This window comes from Phallusia mammillata, chromosome 2, assembly GCF_965637545.1.
Source record: "Phallusia mammillata chromosome 2, kaPhaMamm4.hap1.1, whole genome shotgun sequence".
Classification (NCBI taxonomy): Eukaryota; Metazoa; Chordata; class Ascidiacea; order Phlebobranchia; family Ascidiidae; genus Phallusia; species Phallusia mammillata.
Window position 1 is genome coordinate 30,373,151 of NC_137253.1, and position 22,042 is coordinate 30,395,192.

The window sequence follows — 22,042 nt, forward strand, 5'->3', positions numbered from 1 at the left end:
TCGCACCACATGAATGTAAGGAAACGAATGAAGAGTATTGGGGCAAAATTGCCCGGGGCATACTGATATGCTGCAGCATCGTTACGTAGCTTAACGGACGTCCATTTATTCTATTTGGGTCATCAACGTTTAGGTTGACGTGGGCATTTAGGCCGCTCGATAGCAAAGTGAGGTTGTAAATTGCATACTCGCCAATTTTTATTGATTTATTTACATGTAACTGTTTACTTTAAGCATTTGAAAGCATTAAAATTTAAAGTAACACTGATATGTTCGTAAGTCCAAAGACAAATATAACCAAATAGACGTGAAAATTGATATGCTTTATTATTTAAATGCTTATATCATCATCACTGATATGAGGCAAAGCTCATGTAGCTTGATTGAGTATTGATCGAAAAGTTTGTACAATGAGCATGTCGATTTTTACCTCTATTTTGGCCGTAAGTTTAGTTTCATGTTAATGAATAGCTGTTTGATTTTGTTTATCCGTTGACTCAATCTTACTGTCGTTGTAATAACATCGGAGCATTGATGTGCTTCTGCCTTGTTTACTCAATAGTGACATCGAACCACAGGACTATTCACATATGTTGTTTTTAATTAAACTTGTTTGTCCGTCGTCCTGATTGTTAAAGCTGCGGCCGATGTTATGATAACCTTAACCTCTTTGTAACAGAATACCCGGGCGTTTACAACAAAAACTACTCAATGTATTGTAAGCTTTTCCGTTACAGAAAACTAAAGTTTCGCACGTAACGGAATCTCAGCAGGACGCCAAGTGTGCATTGTTTGTGACGATGTGTTGTGTTCGAAACCATGTGTTCCTTAGGAACTATTGTAAAGTTTTGTGTACCAGTAACGGTTGCCTTATCAACCGAAACAACACAGCGGTAGTTTCCACTTTAATGACATACCTGTTAGGGTGGAAGGATTCCAATTTATCCTTAAATAGCTTGTTCCAGGTTTTAAGCCCAAAGTGATTTGTTCTTGCATTATCGATTTGAATTAAACTTGAATTTCACCTCCATTGACCATATGTTGTCAAATTCCCAAATTGGCTGCACGTATTGCACTAGGACAGTGGTTCTCAAAGTATGGGTCGCGACCCAAACATGCGTCGTGCAGGGTCAAAAAATGGGTCGCGCTATGGTGATTCAATTATGCCCAAACGAACTATTACTGCATTAAGTAAACACAAACGAATTAACTTGACCACACTCGACCACGTTGCACAGTAAAATGAACCAACCATTACCACATACAGACCACATAGGACAATAGCCTTCCAACTAGGGTTTCTCAAATTTGCCACTTTGGCTTATCCCGGGATTCCGGGACAAAAACAACCTCAATCCCGGGATCCCGGGATTTTATTCGATTTTTGTTAAATTTATAATATTAGTTTGTTTGTTTCATTTTTGTTTCTAGTGGGCCGGCAAAGCATCAATGCAATATGTTCAGAAGGCCACCGTAGAGCAGCCTGTTATTTTCTAAGTTAATTGAATATTTTTTTAAGTTGAAATCAGTTTTCAAATTAGTCAGTTGGTAAGTCCAATTTAGTTCAACCCATCAGGTTCCAGCTACTGAGATAGGATTAGAACCCACAACCTTGTGACACACGTCGATGGCGCTATAACCACACCGCCGTCTTGGAATTTTACAAATTGCCAGATTTTTACCAACTGGAGAGCTATAGCGCGAATTTGACTAACTGGGTTCTACAACGTGGGTTCTAACACTGTTGTAATGTTCGCAACAGCAGAACTATTTATCATTCCTGTTTGTATTGTTGCAAGAAACCTCGGTGAACACTTTAATTCACGGAAACCCAGTGGATGTCGCACCCCTGGTTGAAGAGTGCAACTAAAAAAGCATTCAATTTTGTCCCGGGATATCCCGGGACAAAGAAAAAATCCCGGGATAGAATTTTTTGCTAAAATTGTCCGGGATTCCCGGGAGAGAAACCCTACTTCCAACTTTACTGTTACGCACATGGCGATTGTAACGTCATAGCACTGGAAATAATAGGACAAGTTAATCATGCGAAACTAAACTTGGAGATATAACAGTAAGCGTTTAAGGATGAGTAATTATTCGTACAAGGAAACATTTTTAGATTTGGGATTCACTTGTATCAATGATCATGGTGCTGCAAAGCCACAATGTGTGTTGTGTTATGTAGTGTTGGCGAACGAATCGACCTCGTTAAGCCTGTATAGCCATTTTGACATGGGCAGACTCCTATGCGGCGATGGCGTGGCATCGAAATTGCGTCTCGTTAATACATTTTTTATGTTTGAAGCTTGGGACGTGAGATGTTCATAAAACTCCGATTTGGGTCGCGGTCAAAAAAGTTTAAGAACCACTGCACTAGGAGGACTTATTGTTGCTCTTAAACAAGTTTTCTTTAAACTGATTTCGTGCTGGTCTTGTGCGCAAATGATTTATGCTGCGCGTAAAATAAAATTCAACACAAAATTGAATATAACTAGAGCGAAAGCATTGTTTACAATGGCTCTCATAGTGAATTCGGAAAGCTTGTGTTTTATGCCCAGACACGTGAAAAAATTAAAGCAATATTTTTAGTACTTATTAAGTTAACATAATTTCTTATTTTTCAGAATTTCTGTGTGTAGCAAATTTCTGCCAGTTAAGCAGGCGTTGAGTTAAACTTGTGCAGGGTTCCATGTGAAATGGACCAAGCACAAAACCTTTTAAGCTCGTTGGAATCTGCTTCTAAAAAACATGAGGAATCTGTTGTAATTGAACTTGGGACGGACCGACTTATAAGATGGTTGGGAGTTTATACGATTCTCTTTCTTGGCGTAGCGTCAAAAGTTGGAGACTTAGTCAGTAGGTCTATTATCGTTTACTTTACCATGCGCTTAAAAATCATTTGCAAAATGTTGGCTAAATTACCCTCAATTAGGTACGCTTTAACGGGATTCCACATCGACTTTCAAAATTTAGCCGATCAAAAGTGTATTTGGCATTCGTCTTGAATTAATAAAACACTGCTCGTAAAACTTAGATGTTAACTTTAAAATGAAAATACTTGGTCAGGCATTGTTTAATATTTTTTTTTACAACCTGGTAACGGCAATAAGCCACAAGAAATGCCACAATATCTAGGAATGCGTTTTTTTGCCCAAAACTTGCCACAAGCCATAGTCGATGTATAATGTGTTTGTAAATCTATTATAGTGCACAGAACTTAAAAGGAGTCAAATATATATCTCAGTTACTAATTTTCTGAAGTATTTTTTAAATTTTTTCGAAATACATTCTTAATTGGTCCGTGCAGCGACTAATATTATGTTGTAACATTCTTTTTTCTCTTTTAGTCGACTCGGTGGTCTGTCATCCCGCTGGGACCATTTCAGACGCAAGTGGAGAATTCATAGCTTTCGCTGCAACTTACTGTTGGTCCCACAGCTCGAACAACTTTACTAATTCGACTTGCGCACTCACCAGAGAAAGCTCAACAGAAATACTAAACGATCCCAATAATGTGAAAAACTTTGTGAAAGCTATTCCATACATAATGATGGTACAGGTATGTGCGACCTGTATTTGTATGTCATGCTTGCTGGGGATAAAGGAATGCATTCAATAAAACATCAGAATTAAGTTAGTGCAATTGTTATCATTTTCCACCACTTTTTGTTCAGTATGCATGCGTAAAGACAGCTTATCTAAACTAAAACAACTTTCTTTGTTTCTGCGAGTATGTCTATATACTGCGTGTATATTTGACGACAAAATACTTAATGTGTGACTGCAACGGTTTGTTGCATTTTGGGCAGGTAACATGAGCTAGTGACAATATTTCAGTACTAATCATTATCCGCCTGGCCCACTGAAGGCGTAATGCCGAACCAACAGGTCAATAAGCATTCTCCCATACGACAAGGCGTAGGCTAGAAAGATCTAGCCTGCGCTTGAATTCGAACCCACGACAGGAGTCTTTCCGGGACTTGCGCTTTATCAACTGAGCAACACAGGCTCAAAAGTCGAATTACAAGCACCGTTGCTTTTCTCGTATGCTGCACATATCTGACACATTTTAGCATTGACCTTGCCATATGGGAAAGCATGGTAACCGGCTGATTCGGTAATCGGTATGACGCCTTTAATGTGCCTAAGGCTCAGTGATTTACTTCAGTATTATTTCGCTTTTTTCGTTTCACGCCAGTGACCTTGTACGTTTTTTGTCAAGCACCCATGACCCATCCATTTTTCTTCTTTTCAGGCTTTCTTGTTTTCATTTCCGCTCGCATTTTGGCATCTCCGCGTGGGGGCGCGCTTGGTCGGTCACCTCAAGTTCATGCAACTTCTGCTCAACGAGATTTTCGAGAAGGTCAAAACCGTGCCCAAGGGCAAGTACAAGTACAAGCCGTACGATGCGACCAGCTCGACACTAGATGGCAGAAAAAGATGGCACAATGACGTCACAACGAACAAAACGTCATCGTGCTTAAAGCGCGTCACTATATCATGCTGCGAGGGGAATTACAAGACTGAAACTTTGAGTGAGGGTGAGATTTGTAAAAATGTATAATATAAGAAACAGTGGCACAGTTGATGAATTTGTAATGGACAAATCATTTCTTACCAAACAGTTTTAATTGCATAGGTTTGATGAGCCATGACCATTCAGTCTGTTACTTCACACCAAACTGCAGTATGCAGTAGCCTTGTTATTATGGCCTATACGGTTAATGGCCTGTCATAAGCTGCATTGATGTAACCCTACATGCTAAAACAGTGTTCACTTTTGTAGCTAACTTTTGCACAATATTGACATCCCACTATTCTCATATCGCTTTGAGGCATGTTTTTTTGACACAAACCGGCCGGACACACCCACGTCGTGAGAGAAGCCTTCTAAACGCAAAAGTAACAACATTCCGTTCGTCCGTTTTATATGTAAACAACTTTCGTCACTTAAACCCCTGCAGAAAGCGAAAATGGCACAAGTATCTGCGCATGGACCTTTTAGAATCAGGACAAACGTCGTTCAAATCGCTTGTTTAAAAATTAAACCTATCGCTCATACCAACCTCGTGTGGTCATACTGAAATGCTTTTATTTGCAGAAACCGTTCCGATGGGAAATGTTGGAGGTAGCGGTGATGGCCAGAATTCCACTCCTCCCAAAAATTCATCTCAACCATCTCAGGTAAAACTCGTTAAGAATTGTATCTGCCTTATTTTTGCATTGTACCGATATCACAGGGATGTTAGTAGTAGGTAGTAAGTTGCTTTCAGTAAAATACAGGAACCATAAAATCTAAATCACAAAAACTGTACATTTTTGGGCAGTATCCTCTCGCCGAGTACATAATACGACTCCAGGCCCTTTCATTATATCACGTTTCCAGTCGTATTGTACTCACAGTGCGCCAGACTTACTCTGTGGCGAGCTCCTGTAGCATTACGCTTCATTAAAGGCTGTAGCTGCAGCGCGTTTAGTCATGATCCACCAACTGTGCCATCCACTGTTTTGCGCCCCATAATGTTTTGACGTTACGCAGCTATTTCCGGCTTGTGATGGTTTTAGGGCAATTGTGTAGTTAGTAGGTATTTCACCAAACGAAACAAACCCAACCTAATTTATATCGTTTTATTTGAGTTCGATGTGTAACGATATTGTTAGCAGCGCAGTGGTATGTTCACGACTCTGCGTGTGGAGTATTGAGCTTTCCTTAAAATACAACTTGATTTGGTTCATATGCGTTTATTGTTTTCACAGGATCAGTCAGAAAAAGTTGATGCTTGGATCGGCTTACTGGCCGGAAACATGAGAGACAGACATTTCTTCTCAATTCTCTGTTACGAAAACTTTGCAAACCTTCATCACTTGCCCTATATACTCTCAGGTAAGTGCAGGCTTTTCCATTCACAAATCATCCAAAATAGTTTAGGTTGCCTAAACTCGGTCACAGCAGCAGAAAATATTGATCATCTTATATTTTTAATTTCCATTCTTGGTTTCAAAACATTATTGTCAAACTGGCGTTTTACAAGTATACAACAGTTAAGATTTAGGCAGTCACTGTATCTACACCAGGACTAGGCGATTGATATATAATACTGTTTTTCTGCAGTAAATATTCAGTACAAAGTGTGTTTTGTTGATGACTGATTGTGCAATTTGTTTTTGCAGCTTTCAAATTGACACCTTTTGTCCCCGACAAGGACGCATCTAAAAAGACATATATTAAAGCGCCCTTGCACCAATCAATGATCCATCTCTGGTGTGACAAGGAAAACTTAAACAACACATTCCTACTGAAGATGTATGCACTGAAACAGCTGGTGACAAGTTTACTTGCAATTTGCATGTTGGTAGCCTTGATCACGTGGTTCTTCTACAGCGTTTTTGATGACGTAAAAGTTTCTGAGACATTCGGGTAAGCGTTAAAGTTTTAAAGCCAAGTTCGAAGTAAAACATGTGTTCTACTCCAACAGATGTGAGATTCCTTTTCAAACAACGTGTCTCTTGTGCGCCATCAAGCGGTTGACAGATGTTATCGTTCTGTTTTCACTTGACCTTGCTGTGACCTTGGTAGTTTTATTTTTGTCGCTATGGAAGTGGTTTGACGTGAGATCGAGTGATTCTAAAGAGACCGCTCACTTTTTTGACAACTTGGAGGAAACAAGCAATGTGGCACTTCTGGCTGCAGAATATGCCGCCATGTAAACATGAATCCAATCAATCGATTAAACACTTATGTTTTTTAATCGTGCTTAAGGTAAGCACAGTGTTGTAAAGGAAACCGATTTTAGCAACAAGAGCTTGAGGCAAAAAATTAGATCTGTTGTCTATAAATGCAGCTTTTTTAACGACATAAATATTAATTCATTCGTGTATATTTCGTTGTTATTTTTTTGTAACATGTATGATAAACATCAGTTGCTTTTCGGCAAAAAATGTTGATTGGTTTAAGTAAATAACCCTTAACTCTTTTGTTCCCGGCAACCAAAACGAAGCACAAAAGCCAATTAAGGACCACCTCCAATTTGATGGAATCACTAAGCATTGAATTTAATGTTGTTTCGGTTAAACAGCCTTACCTCCAATTCCCTTTTTCAGATGAAATGGAAATGGTATTGTTAAAGCGATTGTTTGAAAGTTTCTCCAGATGAATCAAAAGATGACTTGCGGGGACCTTTGTCTGCTCCACGCCAAGCAGAGCAATGATAGAAAGAGGGCATGTTTTGTTATACTTTGCCGGGGACCTTTGTCTGCTCCACGCCAAGCAGAGCAATGATAGAAAGAGGGCATGTTTTGTTATACTTTGCACAAAAAGTTTTTGCACTACCTGCTCAAGTTAGAATTCAACCATCCTATGTTTTTGTCTATTTTCTGTTACGTTGTTGCTGACAAATGTCTTGAAACAACAATTTTACGATTACCAAGAAAAATTAACCCTCATATCAACCCAGCTTTTTGATATCGTGTTCACAGTAAATCTTTGTTTTTAACGACTTCTTTGTTTCGAAATTGCTCTTTCGGCACAAAAATATCCTGACCATCAGTCATCTGCTGTAGACAATGACAACTGCCACGCAAACCTCTAAAAGCATTGTTTTGTTTATTACTTAAAAAACTGATCGCTTTCAACTGACAATCACGAACTTATACTAAAATGTGTTCAAAACAAGTTCACCTTTTTTAACCCTTATTATGTGACCAATCAACAAGACATTGTAAACATAAGAAAAACAAATAAAAGAAGGAGGGAAAACGTGTTGGTCTGCATAGACGCTTCAGGGCTGATCCCAGTTATACATTTATGTTCATCTTAACTGATACTGAGCAATCTGGCGATGCCCCTATACTATAAAGCTGACATGTGCAGCATACGAGGCAGGCAACGGTGTTGTAATTCACTGAGTCTGCGCCGCTCGGTTGGTAGAGCACGCGTCCCGGAAAGACACCTGTCGTGGGTTTAAATCCCACCACAGGCTAGATTTTTCTAGCCTACGCCTTGTCATATGGTGGTGAATGCTTGGTGGGATTCGGTATAGCGCCTTCAATGGGCCTGGCGTACTGTGATTTAAATATGAGTGTGCCGTGATCGCTGGTCACTATAGACGCTGAAGGCTGATGTCAGTTATAAATTTATGTTCATCTTCACTCGTATTGGTCCTGTTACGGAATTATTTATTTCTAGATGTTGATCTGGCAATTTTGGGCGGCGATGTTAACCTTATTAAACAAACCCATGCATGCACCCTGTCAACTCAATATATTTTGTCTCCGTAATATTTAAAATAACTGCCTGCTAAGTAACTAGTTATTGGACTTAAACTGTTAATGTCTTCTTTTTTATGGGCCTGTCAATCAAACTTTAGGGCCTAAACAGGCTTCTTAAAGGGCCTTGTTTTTGACTTACGCTTTCGGGTTCAAATTTTTGAACCTGCCTAATACCACAGACTGCCTTCTTCGTTCTGCAATAACTCACAACCATGTGGTAGCCGTTCACCACAAAGGCAATACTCGCGCACACTGGTTTAGCTTATACCAGTGTTTTACAATACCAAGCAGCTATAGAACAACGTTACACCGGGCACCTGGCAACGAAACACCACCAGAGCGTTTCCACTTTGCGGCAAACAAATAAAAATCCTCTCGATCAACCAGCAACACCATATTTAAGATAAATGTGGCAAAGTATGGCAAATTACAGTGCAATTAGCGGCAAATAAATAATCACCCTCAAGGAAATGCAGCGAAAGTGCAAAATGCACAAAAATAACTTGATGTGCAACAATACAGAAATATTTTGAAAAGCAACAACACAAAAGTAATTTAAAGTGCGACGAAATATAAACAAAAGCAATTGCATGTAGTTGTTATAACAAAAAAAACAAAATACAAGTGCATACAAGAAAACTCGCTATAGTACGACTTTACATAGGAACAGGTAATGAAATACTGCTATAAACAGCAGCAGTAGAATTAAAATAATAATGTAATTTGAAAATATGTCAAACATTTCACGCGTTAGCTTTTTTCTCATCATCATCAACACACAAAAACGCTATATGGGTGTGTTTTTTTAAGTTGTCAAAGAAATGAGCGGTTTCTCTTGTTTCACTTGATCTTACATCAAACACCTTCCACAGGGAAAAAACGAGGACCGCCGAAGTCACTGTGAGGTCAAGTGCAAACAGAACAATCACATCTGGTATTCGCTTGATTGTGCATAAGAGGCACGTACTTTCAAAGGGTATTTCACATCTGTCAAAGAAAAAAAATACAGTAGGACTGCTAATACAAAAATACCAAAAAGCAGCAATCATTATTTCTTACTCGGATGGTTAGTTAAAGCCCCTTCTACTGGTCCCACCAACATCCACCAGTCGTGTTTACCCACAGTACGCCAACCACTTTTTGGGAGCCCCAGTCACATACCGCTTCATAATAGCTGCTGCGCTTTAGTCATGACCAGTGTTTTTTGTTTTCGGTCCCCCAAATTTCTCCAGCGGTTTCCCAAAATTTGCCAGTAGCCTAATAAATAATTCGTTTAAGCAAATATGGCTTTTTTGGGATTTAAATGAAACACTTGCGGTCTCTTAAAACTACTTAGCGGTCACCCAAACCAAACCTTAAAAAAACCTGGTCATGACCACCCACTTGTACTCTTTACTGTGTGAAGCAGCTTTTTTAGCTTGGTAATTTTTACTAAACTCGACTTAACTCAACTCAACTTGTTTACATTTTAATATTAGAGAAACACTTTTAGAGAACTGTTTCAGACTTTGAAATAAAGTGCCTACAATCATTAATTTTGGGTGGTTAAGACGAAACTATGAGGGAAAATAAATTCTGTTCCTTACCGAAAAGTTTTGGAAGCTACAACGTCATTATGAATGCTGCTGAAGAACCACGATATTAGTGAGATCAGCATTGCGAAAGCCAGAAAACTTGTAGCAAATTGTTTTGCTGCGTACATTTTTAAAAGAAATGTGTTGTTTAGATTTTTCTCGTCGCACCAGAGATACATCATAGTCTCAAGCAGTGGTTTGTGAATATATTTTCCCTCAGGTTCAGCAGAGGCATCAGGTGTAAACCGCGATAGTTTAAAAGCTGCCAATGTACAAAATGCATAGGTTATTTTTTCAAGTTTATTTTAAATGTTTTTGAGAATTTGTAGGACTTCATACAATATCCCCTCCAACATTACTTATATATTTTTAAAAGTGGTGAAACTATAGCATGATCCGATGCGTCCGTGGTTAATGACGCAGGTGCTTGTGGCTGCGGGTGAACAAGTGTCACTGCTTTTGAATGGCTGTTACCTTGCTTGTCAAAGGTTTAGCTCCGTTTGCAGCAATGTGATGACCAAGGAACTCAATGTGAGTTTTCCCAAATAAGCTTTTATTTAAATTAACTACAAGTCCATTTTCAGACAAATGCTGAAAAAGCTGCTCAAGATGAGAATGATGTTGCTTCTTAGATTTACTTGCTATCAGAATGTCGCAGAAAACTCGAATTCGCAGAAACTCGAACAAACCAAAAGGCGTTACAAGTGCCGTCTTTGGAATATCTTCTTGTACTACTGGTACTTGGTGGTAACCCTTGACCAAGTCTATTTTGGAAAATATCTTTGCGCCAGCCAGACCTGCACCAAGGAGTGGTCTAGAAAATATCTTTGTGCCAGCCAGACCAAGAAATCAGCACCAAGGAGTGGCCTAGAAACTTGCGCCAACGTAAAATTCCAGGAAAACCTTCCAATCGTTAAATCCAACTGAAGTTGCTTCTTGCCGTATGTGTAGATGCGGGTGCTATTGGCTGCTTGAAGTTCTTTACCACGAGGGCAATTCCTACGCTGAAACGCAGACGCAGAATAAACACTAATCTCCGCTCCTGTGTCAACCAAAAAGCGTTGACAGGTATTTTTATCCCACACATAAAATAAATTGTTGATTTGGCCGGTCGCTGACGATGTTAGGAGCGACCGGCTGGTAAGTTTCCCTGCCAGCTGCAAGGTTTCTGACATTTGACCGCTTTTTCACCAAAACGGTCGTGATAAAAGTATCGTCCAGGCTGCTTTTTGGACCTAAACGTGTAGTTTCTAGGCACTTCTACATCCCGTTTGTTGATTTTTGATACTTGCAATTCATGCCCTTTCACCTGCCAAAGCACAACAGCTCGTAGAGAAAGATTTCGAGGATCAGCAAAGCTTTCTTTTGCTAGAATCAAACGTATATCTTCTGGCAAAGCTTGCAAGAATAAATATCGAAACAAAAAGCAGTCAACATGGCCACACATCAGAGAAAGCATCTCATCCATAAGTTGCGACGGCTTCTTATCTCCGAGATCGTTTATACGAAATAATTTTGCGGCTCTTTCATATTCAGAAAGACTGAATACACTCAGAAGTCGCTGCTTAATCGTGGTGTATTTTTCTTCTTCTAGTGGTTCTTCTAATAAGTCAATCAACCACATAATAGTACTTGGTTTGGTCGCAGATAATTTTCTTTAGAGCAAATTGTGCTTCGGTTTGTTGAAACCAAATTCTTGGCTGTTCTGCCCAAAAAGTGGGCAGTTTGATAGACACAGCGTTTTCTTGGTTTGTCATCTTTGAAGCAAGATAAAAACGTATCTTGTCGGCGGTCACCAATATGTGGCGAAGTTGTTTTTATTAAGCGTGTCCGGTTAAGAATGAGCCGTGACAAGTCAAAACGAGACAGGTCAACACGACTCAGGAAAAAAGGCAAAACGAGAAAAAGGGCGTTTCTTGCAAACGTAATGCGTGTCGTCACCACAATCTTGACATTAAACTTCAGTTTTTTATCAAATTTTATATACAATTCCAACATTTTGTAAACCTTAAAATTGTTGTCAAAACTTACTAGAAAAAATAAAGGGTAAAAGGTGAAGATTGGCGAAGTTTTCATAACATAGCATTGAAAAGAAATTCCTGTCTTTCATATCGCCTGCCAGAAAACTATCAATGCGGCTCTGTTGCTGTGAATTCTGTTAGAAAACAAACAAAACACTAAGTTAAAAACAGATTAACAGTACGCATGGTTTGTCTCTATGACATGCACGAAGGCCAAATAGCTTACAAGCCCTAAGGAACTGGTGTCTGCGCAGTGATTTTGAGTGGCCACCACAAGCTAGGTCAGATTGTGCAACGGTTAGATTGTGTGCAGTAAATAGCAGTCCTCTCTACAGAGCAATGGTGCTTTACGTGGGCAGGAATTTGGCCCAATGGTCTGGCGCGCCTGACCCATATACAGACATAAAAAACTGATCGGGATTCGTCCCCGGAAGCGTCCTGGGCGTGAAAAACATGGTGCTTTACTCCATTACAAGTAACAGAAGAAGGTTGTTGTTAAAATAATGGGGCCTGACGGGACTGGATCTGGTTCGTCGGCGATAGTTTGGTGACCGCTAGAGTAGACCCAAAAACAAAATGTCCTCTAAGGCAGAATTGGCACTTTTGAAAAATTGACAAACATAATTCTTTCGTTAACACCATATCATAGTACGCTAGGCTTATCAAAGGCACCATACCGAACCAGGCGGTCTCCCAAGTATCCGCATCCCCATGTGGCAACGGAAAAATCTAGTTTGCGGTGGGAATCTAACCCACCACAGAGTCTTTCTGTGTGTTTTAGACTACTTTGTGTTTGACATTTCTGCTACCTGTTGCCGAAAAAAGAAGAAACTTTTTTACTTGCCTGCATATAACTTTCGACCGTCTGATCATTACTGCTCCAATCACTTCTCACTTCTGTCAATGAAGCTGTTTCTGGCAATTATAAAAAAGGTAACAAACCTAACACTGAAAACAAAGACAGGCGATTTGTATTTGAACTTAGAAACTGCACCAGCTATTCCCAATAACTTATACGGAGTTACACTCATTCCAAAAAAATGCACGTACACATTGAACTCCTAATGCTTGTTACCTTCACTTATTGAATTTGTTGAAATTGATGGATTTGATGGTATTGTTGGATCTTGCCACTTCTTTCTTTCATCAAGTTCCTGGCTAAATTCATCGTAAGGCTCAGATTCATACATACCATAACGCAACTTTTTCACTTTTTCGAAAATCTCTTCGAGCAGAAGTTGCATAAACTTAAGGTGACCGACCAAGCGCGCCCCCACGCGGAGATGCCAAAATGCGAGAGGAAATGAAAACAAGAAAGCCTGAGAAAAGAACAAACTTAAGTTATTTGGGCCAGGGTGTCGAACCGGAACTAAACCCGAACCGGCAAACCGGTTTAAACAGTTTATTTCTTAAAACCCGAACCGAACCTAAAAGCGTGTAAAAAAACAATACATGGTCAAAATTCTTTGATTTGATAAGGCCATTAGATAACGGGTACCATTAAAATTAAGCGAATGGGTTTAGAACCGAACACCGGTTCGGACCGGGTAGTTTGCGGTACAATGAAAATAGGAAAAACTTTTTTTAAGGTACAAACGCATTTGGGAGTTCGCAGTGGGACATAATGTAATAAAACAAACAAAATTGTAACTACACAAGTTGTTAGACACTGGAGAAGTTTTCTGGGGCTTTTCAACGTGAATAAAATCAAAAATATTAACTGACCTGTCCAAGCATTATGTACGGGACAGCTTTCACAAAGTTTTTTACTTTGTTAGGGTTGTCCAGCAATTTAGTCCGGCTTTCTAATGATAGGTTGCAAACTGTTGAATTCGTATAACTGAGATCCTCAGACCAGCAGTAGGTGTTCGCAAAATTGATGTACACTAAACTGGAACCGGATCGTGTCGCGACTGGATGGCAAGCCAGACTTTGAGCTTGAAAACACAGTAGATTTTAGATATTAATACTACATGTGAATTATGTAAACTCAATTTACCGTTTAATATCACTTTTAGGTAGTAGTGGGATTTCGCACCGGTTCTGTAGAACCGTCTCACAAATTTGTGAGATCAGCGAACCGCTTAGCATTACAGATTACTGTCAATAGACTTTTTGGAACAGAATTGGCTGAAATATAGGACTTTTGTGATAGAACCAGCTGACAATTGAAAAATTGAATTCCACCACTGCTTTTAGACAAAAACATGTTTCACTGGAAAATTTACGCAAGAATTCACACCTGACAAGTTTGCTATATACTGTTGGCGCAAAAAGCATTCGCGAATATTTCAACTGCAATTTGTGTAAAAATGCTGACGGTTAAGACTATTAGGGTTGGGGCGAGGTTTTATAATAATAATGACAATAAAATCAACCTAAAAGCTATCGCAGTTTCACTGTTAATTAAAATAACTGCGCTCTTAACGCTATCTAACGGTATTTAGCAAACTTTTCTGTTGTGAGTTTTTATTCTAGTAGCTCTATACCATTTGACTGGGACTAATGATCTTTATACAAAAGTCAGCTAGATGTCGATACAGCGCATTGTAACCGCCTTCTATTTGATACAAGTGCAAACATGAGCCTGGTCTGGTTTTGCAAAGTGTCCTTTCATGTAACAAAGATGTTTACATTAGATTTACTATGTGCTTGGAAATGACTTTTAAAGTTCATTTTGTTCAAAAGTGACCAAAGTTACTCGCCAAAAAATAATGCAAGCAACATTATTGCAGAAAATTGGGGTCCTCGGTCCTTATCAATTTGTTCTATTGGGCTTCAAGTACTCCGGAATGGATCGCCATTACCAATTAACCAATAGTTCGGGAACCCATGTGGTAAAGGATGAAAAAGCATTGTAACATATGCCGGATTAAGCCAGTTTGTTTTAATGTAAAGTTTGTTTAGTTTGTCTAACTTACTGAGATAATCGCTAACTTTAGCCATCACTGCAAGTAGAAGCATGATATAAACTCCCAGCCATCTTATAAGTCTGTCTGTTCCCAATTCAATAACAACAGATTCCTCATGTTGTTTTGAGGCAGTTTCCAACGAGCTTAGGGGGTTTTGAGATTGTTCCATTTAACCAGAAATCCACATAATTTTACCCGAACTACAGCGAAACTGACAGAAAGTTGTTACACGCAGTGATTCTAAACAGAAACAATTAATATTAACCAAATTTTGACTAAAATGTTTTAACATTCCCTGACATACACAAAGCTCTCAGAATACAATGCGAGAGCCACTGCGAGCAATATTTTTAATCAAGTTAAGCAATTGCGCAAGTGCGCAGCTTAGATGAAACATTGCCTAATTGCCACATTAATAAAAATATCTTCAGGACGAATAACATTAAGCTAGTGCATTGTCGGTTGTTAAAAATACCAATAGGTTTAATAGGGGTTAAAATGTGCCGATTGCAATTCAGTTATTTCTGCTTTCAGCTGAATATAGGAACCAGTTTTTGAAGAATGAATTGGAACCTCCATGAAAAGTAGTGTTGATTACGTTGGTAGAGCAACGGTTACCGGGAAAACAGTTGTTTCGAATAGATTTGATCGTAACAAACAATACACTTCGCATCTGTTTGGCGTCCGTTGCGTGAGAAACGCCAGTTACACCTAACAAACAAAGCTTTCATCCACAAAATCCAGTATTGGTTGTAGCCAGCCTACAAAAGGCTTTTAGTTCGCTAAGCAACCAAAGGCGTTCAACCAGAACTCGAACAATGAAGGCGACGAACAAACAAGTCGCAACGAGACGCGACGCTAGGGCACAACGTAAACAAACACTGGCTTCAAATTTGGGGAATTTGTTACTACGGAAAAAAGACTGAAGCGACAACCTTCCGCTAACTAATGTTGTTTGAAATCGTCTAACCGATTAAAACTAACTGTTTTTGGTCGTTCGGAGGAATTGGACCATAGCCATATACGTCCTATACTCGTATCTTTTACGACCCACAAAAAAACCTAATGTTGCAAACACCACCATACAAATATTGTAACCTCCATTTGAACAAAGCATCAAATTTTTTCTACTAGCGTACGAATCGTCGCTTTCATATAATGTTCGCGGAACAACAAACACCTAAAAAGTTGAAACAAAAAAACTACAACCAAAGACAAGATGTTTCAACGAATATCAGCTTCCATTTCAAAGACTTTCGTTTTTACACAACAGCTAAGCGTATAGACCAGATAAAACAAACCAGGTGGAACAGTTTTGGAAAACTGAAAAAAAAAAACGAATTGAATAAAAGTGTTTGTCGAATATCAGAAATATACGCCATAGAGCCAAAATGGCGGACAAGACGGTATAAGACAAGTATCCCATGAACGTTGTTATGTTTAGAATCGGTTTAACCCAGGGCCTAAGAATATTGTTTAAATTTACGATTTTCGTCTAAACATACAATTCCCAGTAGTTTTTATGATAAATAATCAATGCTTTGACTTCCTATACAAGACGCCTTTATCAGAATAATGGCATCTTGAAAGACAAATTTCTTATAAACCGACAAATGCAAAAAAAGACAGAAAAAAAACATAACAAGCTTGTGCAGATACAAACTTGCACCAACTGAGTGATACAACACAGTTCAGTGGTCAAAAAGCTTGTGTTAATCGTTTTCCTTTCCAATACGTGCTCAGCGGAAAAGTTAATGCTGTGATTGTGTGTAGTTGCATGGTTTGCCAACGCTAGTTATTTTGCATGATTTTCGGCAACATACCTTTCGTGCTCCTTCCGGCGCGCGTTTAGTCATCTACCCGTGTCGCCAATGTAAGTTTCGTCTCACTTTCCGCACGCTGTAGCATACACCACACCTCTTGTTATTTTCATATACAGGGTCTTTTGGGTGCGGTAGTATCTGACATAGGGCGTTGGTAGGGAAAGCTGATCACAACTGTACCACTAAGGAGATTTCTTATAAAGTTCTGGAGTATCGATTCACGCGATAAACGTTAAAATAGACGTTCTAATGACGAAAAATTAGCGGTAGCATTTACACCATTGAACTATGTTTTATCACTCCGTTGATGCAAGTTTGGAGCGAACAAGCTTGTTATGTTTTTTTGTGTTTTGTTACTTTCATCGGTTTATAAGTAATTGTCTTTCAAGATGCCATTATCCTAATGTAAGCGTCTCGTATGGGACGTCAAAACGTCGATTATATACTCGTATTATAAAAACTGCTGGAAGAGCAATACTTGTTTATACAATATACAGCAACACCATATTTCTACACTTCCCACTTTATTCACCATGCATTTAGAACATGTCAGAAACCTAATTTTTGATAAACATATGCTGTAAACAACATAAATCATGGCAATTCTATAGCTAGTAAAATAATTTATGTATATGAGTGCAACGCAAACGCAATGATGAGGCTGCAAACCTTAATGGACACCAATCAGTTTTAAAAAAACTCATGTAAAAATACTGGAAACAACATATTTGCGCGGGGTAACAGTTATACTAAAAAGCTTGCTAAGCAACTAGTAAATATACTCTGCGTTGACAAGATAAGAATACATATACGGTGATTTTACTGTGTTCTGCTACACAAACGTTATGCGGGTGAACTTTTTCTATTTGTAAAACATAGCGTTTGCCTAAAATAGGTCCCATTCACGGTTTTAAATTGTAAAACAAGTACATCTTCTTATCCACGGTTTTAAACAAGCTCAGCAGCAAACTAAAGACAGTTCAGGTTTTGAATAATTGTATTCATGAATAATTATTGTAAATCCCAAAAATATGTACAACAGCGAAAACTGACACTATGTACGACACAGTTTGAAAGACACAGCGCACAACAATACAATTTGAGACTTATACAAGATGTGGTGACCAGATCTCCGCCAAACCGACTGTTTCATTGTCGTAAGAGTAACAATGAATGCGCACAACAGCGCCTACAAACGTTAGTGACACAGTACACGGCGCTTCGTTTGAAGTGGAATAATCGAGCATATTTTTTACTTTTGAAGGGGTGAAGACTTGTTTTTTTTTATGTAGAGTACCATTTAAAACACATACAATACGGCAAAAAATAAAGAAAATTTTGCGTTACATTTAAATTTGTACAATAATATAAAAAATTGAAGTCAGTTAAATTTTAAAGAAGAATTAGCAATGGTAATATCAAGATTGTTTAGAAAAGCAACTTGGAATGTGCTTTTGTTGCTGGAATCCAATGGTAATGCTGTCTTACCTTTAACAGTGAAATGAGTTGCACCTATAATACAATGGGTGGTGTTCAATATATGCATCAAAACAAATACACGATGACTAGCAGACTTGCTGGATTTGTTTACAAATGTTTTTTTGCATTGCTTTGCAACAAAACAAATTTGCGCTCTTGTAAAAGATTTTAAACAAAATGTTATTGTAAAAACGAGTCCAAAAAATCTGAGGCATCCGCGATTTAGTAAGCACTAATGATTCAAGTGTTTTTAAAATTATCGTTCAGATTGTTCTCAAAAGATACAAATTCGATTAGCAAGTGCCCGTGAATTTGGCAACTCGGTATTTAAATTTGTACTCGAAATGTCGGAGCAAAAATGAAATCCCGAATTCCGTTTTATGTGTTGAGAAATGTTAAACTCAAATATATTTTTAAAAAATTTCTAGAAGTATTTTGTGATCTTTCACTTCAGTGATCTGCAATCTTTTTTGCACTGCGGACCGTTTCAAAACTAAAGTTTTATCGCATACAGGCTTTCGAATAACAACAAATGTTTAGCAATGCCCATTAATGCCCAGTTCATATGTTAGTATAAATTTGATTTAATGAGAACTTTGAGCTTGTTTTAGCCGACGCGGTAACGAAATCCTTACTGCGCCGGGCTGCTGCTCGATGATTGCCGACCACTGATCTACTTTTCTGACTATAAGTTGGGAGCGATGTTGGGGTAGGGTAATACCGAAAATGTGTTAATTTATTAATTGCAGACTTGGGTATCAAGAAAGAAATAAACAAAGTTCATAAAATTTTGTCTAATCAAAGAAATTTCTCCAAAATTGGTGCATTTGTATTGGACACTACGGAAACCGTTACCAAATTATTTTTGCGGTTAATTTGTGAGTAAAATATTAGTTTTTATGTTGCCCTTATTTTAGGGATCATGCCGATGGCAACCCTGTCTATAAGGAACATATGCTTGTATAAAAAGTTACTCTGATGATAAACATTTATTACACACCTGTTGCTTCTTTCATTGACTTCACCCAATCGTTGCTACTGAGGCAACTCATGATGGTCTGTGTGGAAACCACGGATTCATTCTCTAAAAGAAGTTAAGTTCAGTTTGCAAATCATTACTAACTTTTTTCTTGCTCAAAGTATAACCCACTTACCGTATTTAACGGGCATTTTGTAATCCTTTAAATATCGGAAAGACGGAAAGCAAAGTTCGTTTTTGCCTGGAATCTAAAAGAGAGAAGACAAAAATTTAAAACTTCAAATTCTGAAATGGTTCTGATCAAGTGATGTGCAATTGCTTCTGTGAAAGTTTTTAACAGAAGGATAATATATGGTATTTACTTCACAACAACTATTTTTGTTAACATGGCGAATAAACATATTTATGAATTTAAGGATCAAACATATCATAGATCTATAGTAGTTCGAAATCCTTTGGAATATTCCAACTCAAGCAACCTAATGAAAAACAGGCGTTAAATTAAAGTTGATACAGCGCATTAATACAATTAAGGCTGAAATGGCTAATACTTGGTTGATAATACAGCATTCTTGTGAGCAGTGAATGTCATTGAACACATTCTCAATGTCATTTTATTGAATTGCAACGTCAAACGGTTATTAGTGCACTTGTTCAAATTTTTTTGTTCCAGTTCCCTATATTAACCATCATTTTACCCATTTTCACATATTCGCAACTCAAGCTATTATTAGATTGCAAACTGAGAACGATACGTTTTGTTTAAGAATTCTTGTTGAATTTTATATCCGATTCTGTGTAGCCGAACACCAATTTCAGCATTATCGGCATAATTTTTACAGAATCAGTTTCCAGACAAATGCCCCATAATATCTTATTATATTGTCAGTCGCTAGATAAAATCACAATAATGTTACCTGTGAACACTTCCCTGTCGAGTTCTGGTTCATTCTGGCATTTATATACAAGTCCTAGCCATTTTTTCTGCATCTGCGTTTCCTCATCTTCTTCTTTGCCTTTTCCAGCACTGAACCTGATAACTTGTGCTGAGGCTGGTTCTGTTACCATCACAGCAAAAATTCGCTTGAAAGTTAGACGTTAATTTTCTCCGTCACCCTGCGCCACATAGTGGCCAAAAGTTAGTATTGGTGGATACTGAACGAAATTTATCTTTCCGTCAGGTTGTTACCTGTTCACTTGTTTGTTGGTGCTATTTTTTGCGTGGTTTATAGTTTATGACTGCTAAAACGTAAAATAAATTGCTGAACATTGCATGAAGAACGCTGGGTGGCGCTAAAACGATTTGTGTGTTTAAAAGAGCAAAACAGAACCCGTAAAAAACAGAATTAAACAAAAAACTTGCCCCTGATAGCAATGCAACGAAACGTGTTTGGCTTAGCTCTGTTTTTTTAATCAACGAGACGTGATGCCATGTGAATTTGCTTTCGACTATTTTAGCAATTAAAGCAAAAAAAACATTGTTGTGGTTTGTATTCGTTCACAAGGTTTTGTTAGATCTGGCAAAATAAATTTTACGGTTGCTTGTGGATTGTTTTTTCTTTTGGTGGAAAGAGTTCAGCAACCGTGCATTGCGAAGATTTTTGTAGCAAAACCCATTTGTCAATTTCGTTGCAAAAAACAGGCTGTAAATGAAAAAAAGAAAATTATAAACAAAGGGTAAATTGAAAAGGTGAAATCTACTACAGAATGGTGCATAAAAAAAGATTTAAAATCAGAGTGAATTGAAAATAGGTGCAAAAAAAGTTTTCACTGTGATATCATGATTGATAATTGTAAAATAGTTGTAAATGTTTTACGGCCATCAAGACTACATTTTAGTCAACCGTTAGGTGGCACAATAGTACTATGAACTTCTGTTAGGTTAGGTCAGTGGTTAGAAACATGGCCGAATGGTCCAGCGCGCCTGACCCATATACAGACTTAAAAAAACCTTGATCAGGATTCGTCCCCGGGAGTGTCCTGGGTTCGAACCCCGTAAAAAAAATCAGTGGTTCTCAAACTTTTTTTGTTGCGACGCCCCTGCACAAGTTTTTCTGGACTCGTGACGCACCAGCAAATAAAAGTTTATGAGGAAACATATTATTAAAGTTGTGTTTATTGATACAACAACAAAAAGCCACACAACGGAACTATTCTGCGACGCCCTTGGAAATTGAAACGACGCATCAGGGTGTCGCGACGCACAGTTTGAGAACTACAGGGTTAGGTTAATCAGGGCAGGAACTTGGCCGAAAGGTCTAGCGCGCTTAACCCACATACAGACATAAAAAACCTTGATCGGGATTCGTCCCCGGGAGTGTCCTGGGTTCGAACCCCGTGAAAAAAACTTAAAAAAAAAAATTAAGCTGTAATCATTGTGTACCACAGGTACTTATAGGTACAACAGCAATATTTTGTAACGTCACGGTAACGTAGTTTTGTAACTCTTTTTTCGCTTTTGTAACTCTTTAATTTGTTGAAAACAACTAAACCAGTTCAACGCGCATGCCAGCGAAGACCTGATGAGGTCGGATGAAAACATGTCACGTGACGTGCCAAGGAAACAAGAAACCTACAATTCGATTTTTCCCCTGGATTGCTTTATCCTGGCAAAATCTTGTTTTGGTAATGTTTTCGGGGTACACACAAGTGTTTCAATTTCGGGGTACACACAAGTGCTACATCTTCAATTAATGTTTTTTAATTGTACCAGAGGATTTAGTTTCCTGTAATCCTTTATTTCAAACTTATTTTAATCGTCTTATTCGCTCCAACAAACTTTTTAAATCTGTTGTTGTTTTTTCAAGCTTGATTGTTGAATGTTATGTTTCAAATATTAACACTAAAAAGCCAGTAGGCTATGTATATAACAATCAATAGATTTCGTGACAAAATCAGATTTATTTGCCCACATCAGCATTCGACGTTTTCTTACATTTTTCGCATAACCACTCAAACCTTTTTCTCTGTTTCAGGCAAGTAGTGG

At 38.3% G+C, this 22,042-nt stretch overlaps 2 protein-coding genes across 3 annotated transcripts; one reads left to right on the forward strand and one right to left on the reverse strand.

Moving 5' to 3' along the window:
* Window positions 1-2,604: 2,604 nt before the first annotated feature.
* On the forward strand, window positions 2,605-7,496 carry LOC145214491 (uncharacterized). 2 transcript variants are annotated; one of them, XM_080083034.1, is made up of 8 exons: window positions 2,605-2,856; window positions 3,348-3,559; window positions 4,256-4,535; window positions 5,102-5,184; window positions 5,758-5,884; window positions 6,172-6,418; window positions 6,477-6,760; window positions 7,102-7,496. In XM_080083034.1, exons 1-7 carry the CDS (start codon window positions 2,697-2,699, stop codon window positions 6,706-6,708), a joined length of 1,341 nt encoding a protein of 446 aa, XP_079939160.1. In that variant the 5' UTR covers window positions 2,605-2,696; the 3' UTR covers window positions 6,709-6,760; window positions 7,102-7,496. The 2 variants fall into 2 exon arrangements, with proteins under 2 accessions (XP_079939160.1, XP_079939159.1); XM_080083033.1 differs by having other exon boundaries at window positions 2,606-2,856; window positions 4,256-4,541.
* A 1,399-nt stretch (window positions 7,497-8,895) lies between these two features.
* On the reverse strand, window positions 8,896-14,946 carry LOC145213283 (uncharacterized). Its single transcript, XM_080081513.1, has 7 exons — window positions 14,785-14,946; window positions 13,589-13,800; window positions 12,939-13,182; window positions 12,708-12,778; window positions 11,874-11,997; window positions 9,855-10,104; window positions 8,896-9,255 (listed from the first exon to the last, which is right to left on the reverse strand). Exons 1-7 carry the CDS (start codon window positions 14,942-14,944, stop codon window positions 9,012-9,014), a joined length of 1,305 nt encoding a protein of 434 aa, XP_079937639.1. The 5' UTR covers window positions 14,945-14,946; the 3' UTR covers window positions 8,896-9,011.
* Between the last annotated feature and the right edge of the window lie 7,096 nt (window positions 14,947-22,042).

What these genes read in the sequence shown, in the direction of transcription:
- LOC145214491 (XM_080083033.1), top strand. Translation starts at nt 2,697, where the DNA reads ATGGACCAAGCACAAAACCTTTTAAGCTCGTTGGAATCTGCTTCTAAA. An exon ending in CATACATAATGATGGTACAG is followed by an intron (nt 3,560 to 4,255) that starts GTATGTGCGACC and finishes TCTTCTTTTCAG; the next exon opens with GCTTTCTTGTTTTCATTTCC. An exon ending in AAAGTTTCTGAGACATTCGG is followed by an intron (nt 6,419 to 6,476) that starts GTAAGCGTTAAA and finishes CTACTCCAACAG; the next exon opens with ATGTGAGATTCCTTTTCAAA.
- LOC145213283 (XM_080081513.1), bottom strand. Translation starts at nt 14,944, where the DNA reads ATGGAACAATCTCAAAACCCCCTAAGCTCGTTGGAAACTGCCTCAAAA. An exon ending in TAAAGTTAGCGATTATCTCA is followed by an intron (nt 13,801 to 14,784) that starts GTAAGTTAGACA and finishes TGTGTTTTCAAG; the next exon opens with CTCAAAGTCTGGCTTGCCAT. An exon ending in CGTACATAATGCTTGGACAG is followed by an intron (nt 13,183 to 13,588) that starts GTCAGTTAATAT and finishes TTCTTTTCTCAG; the next exon opens with GCTTTCTTGTTTTCATTTCC.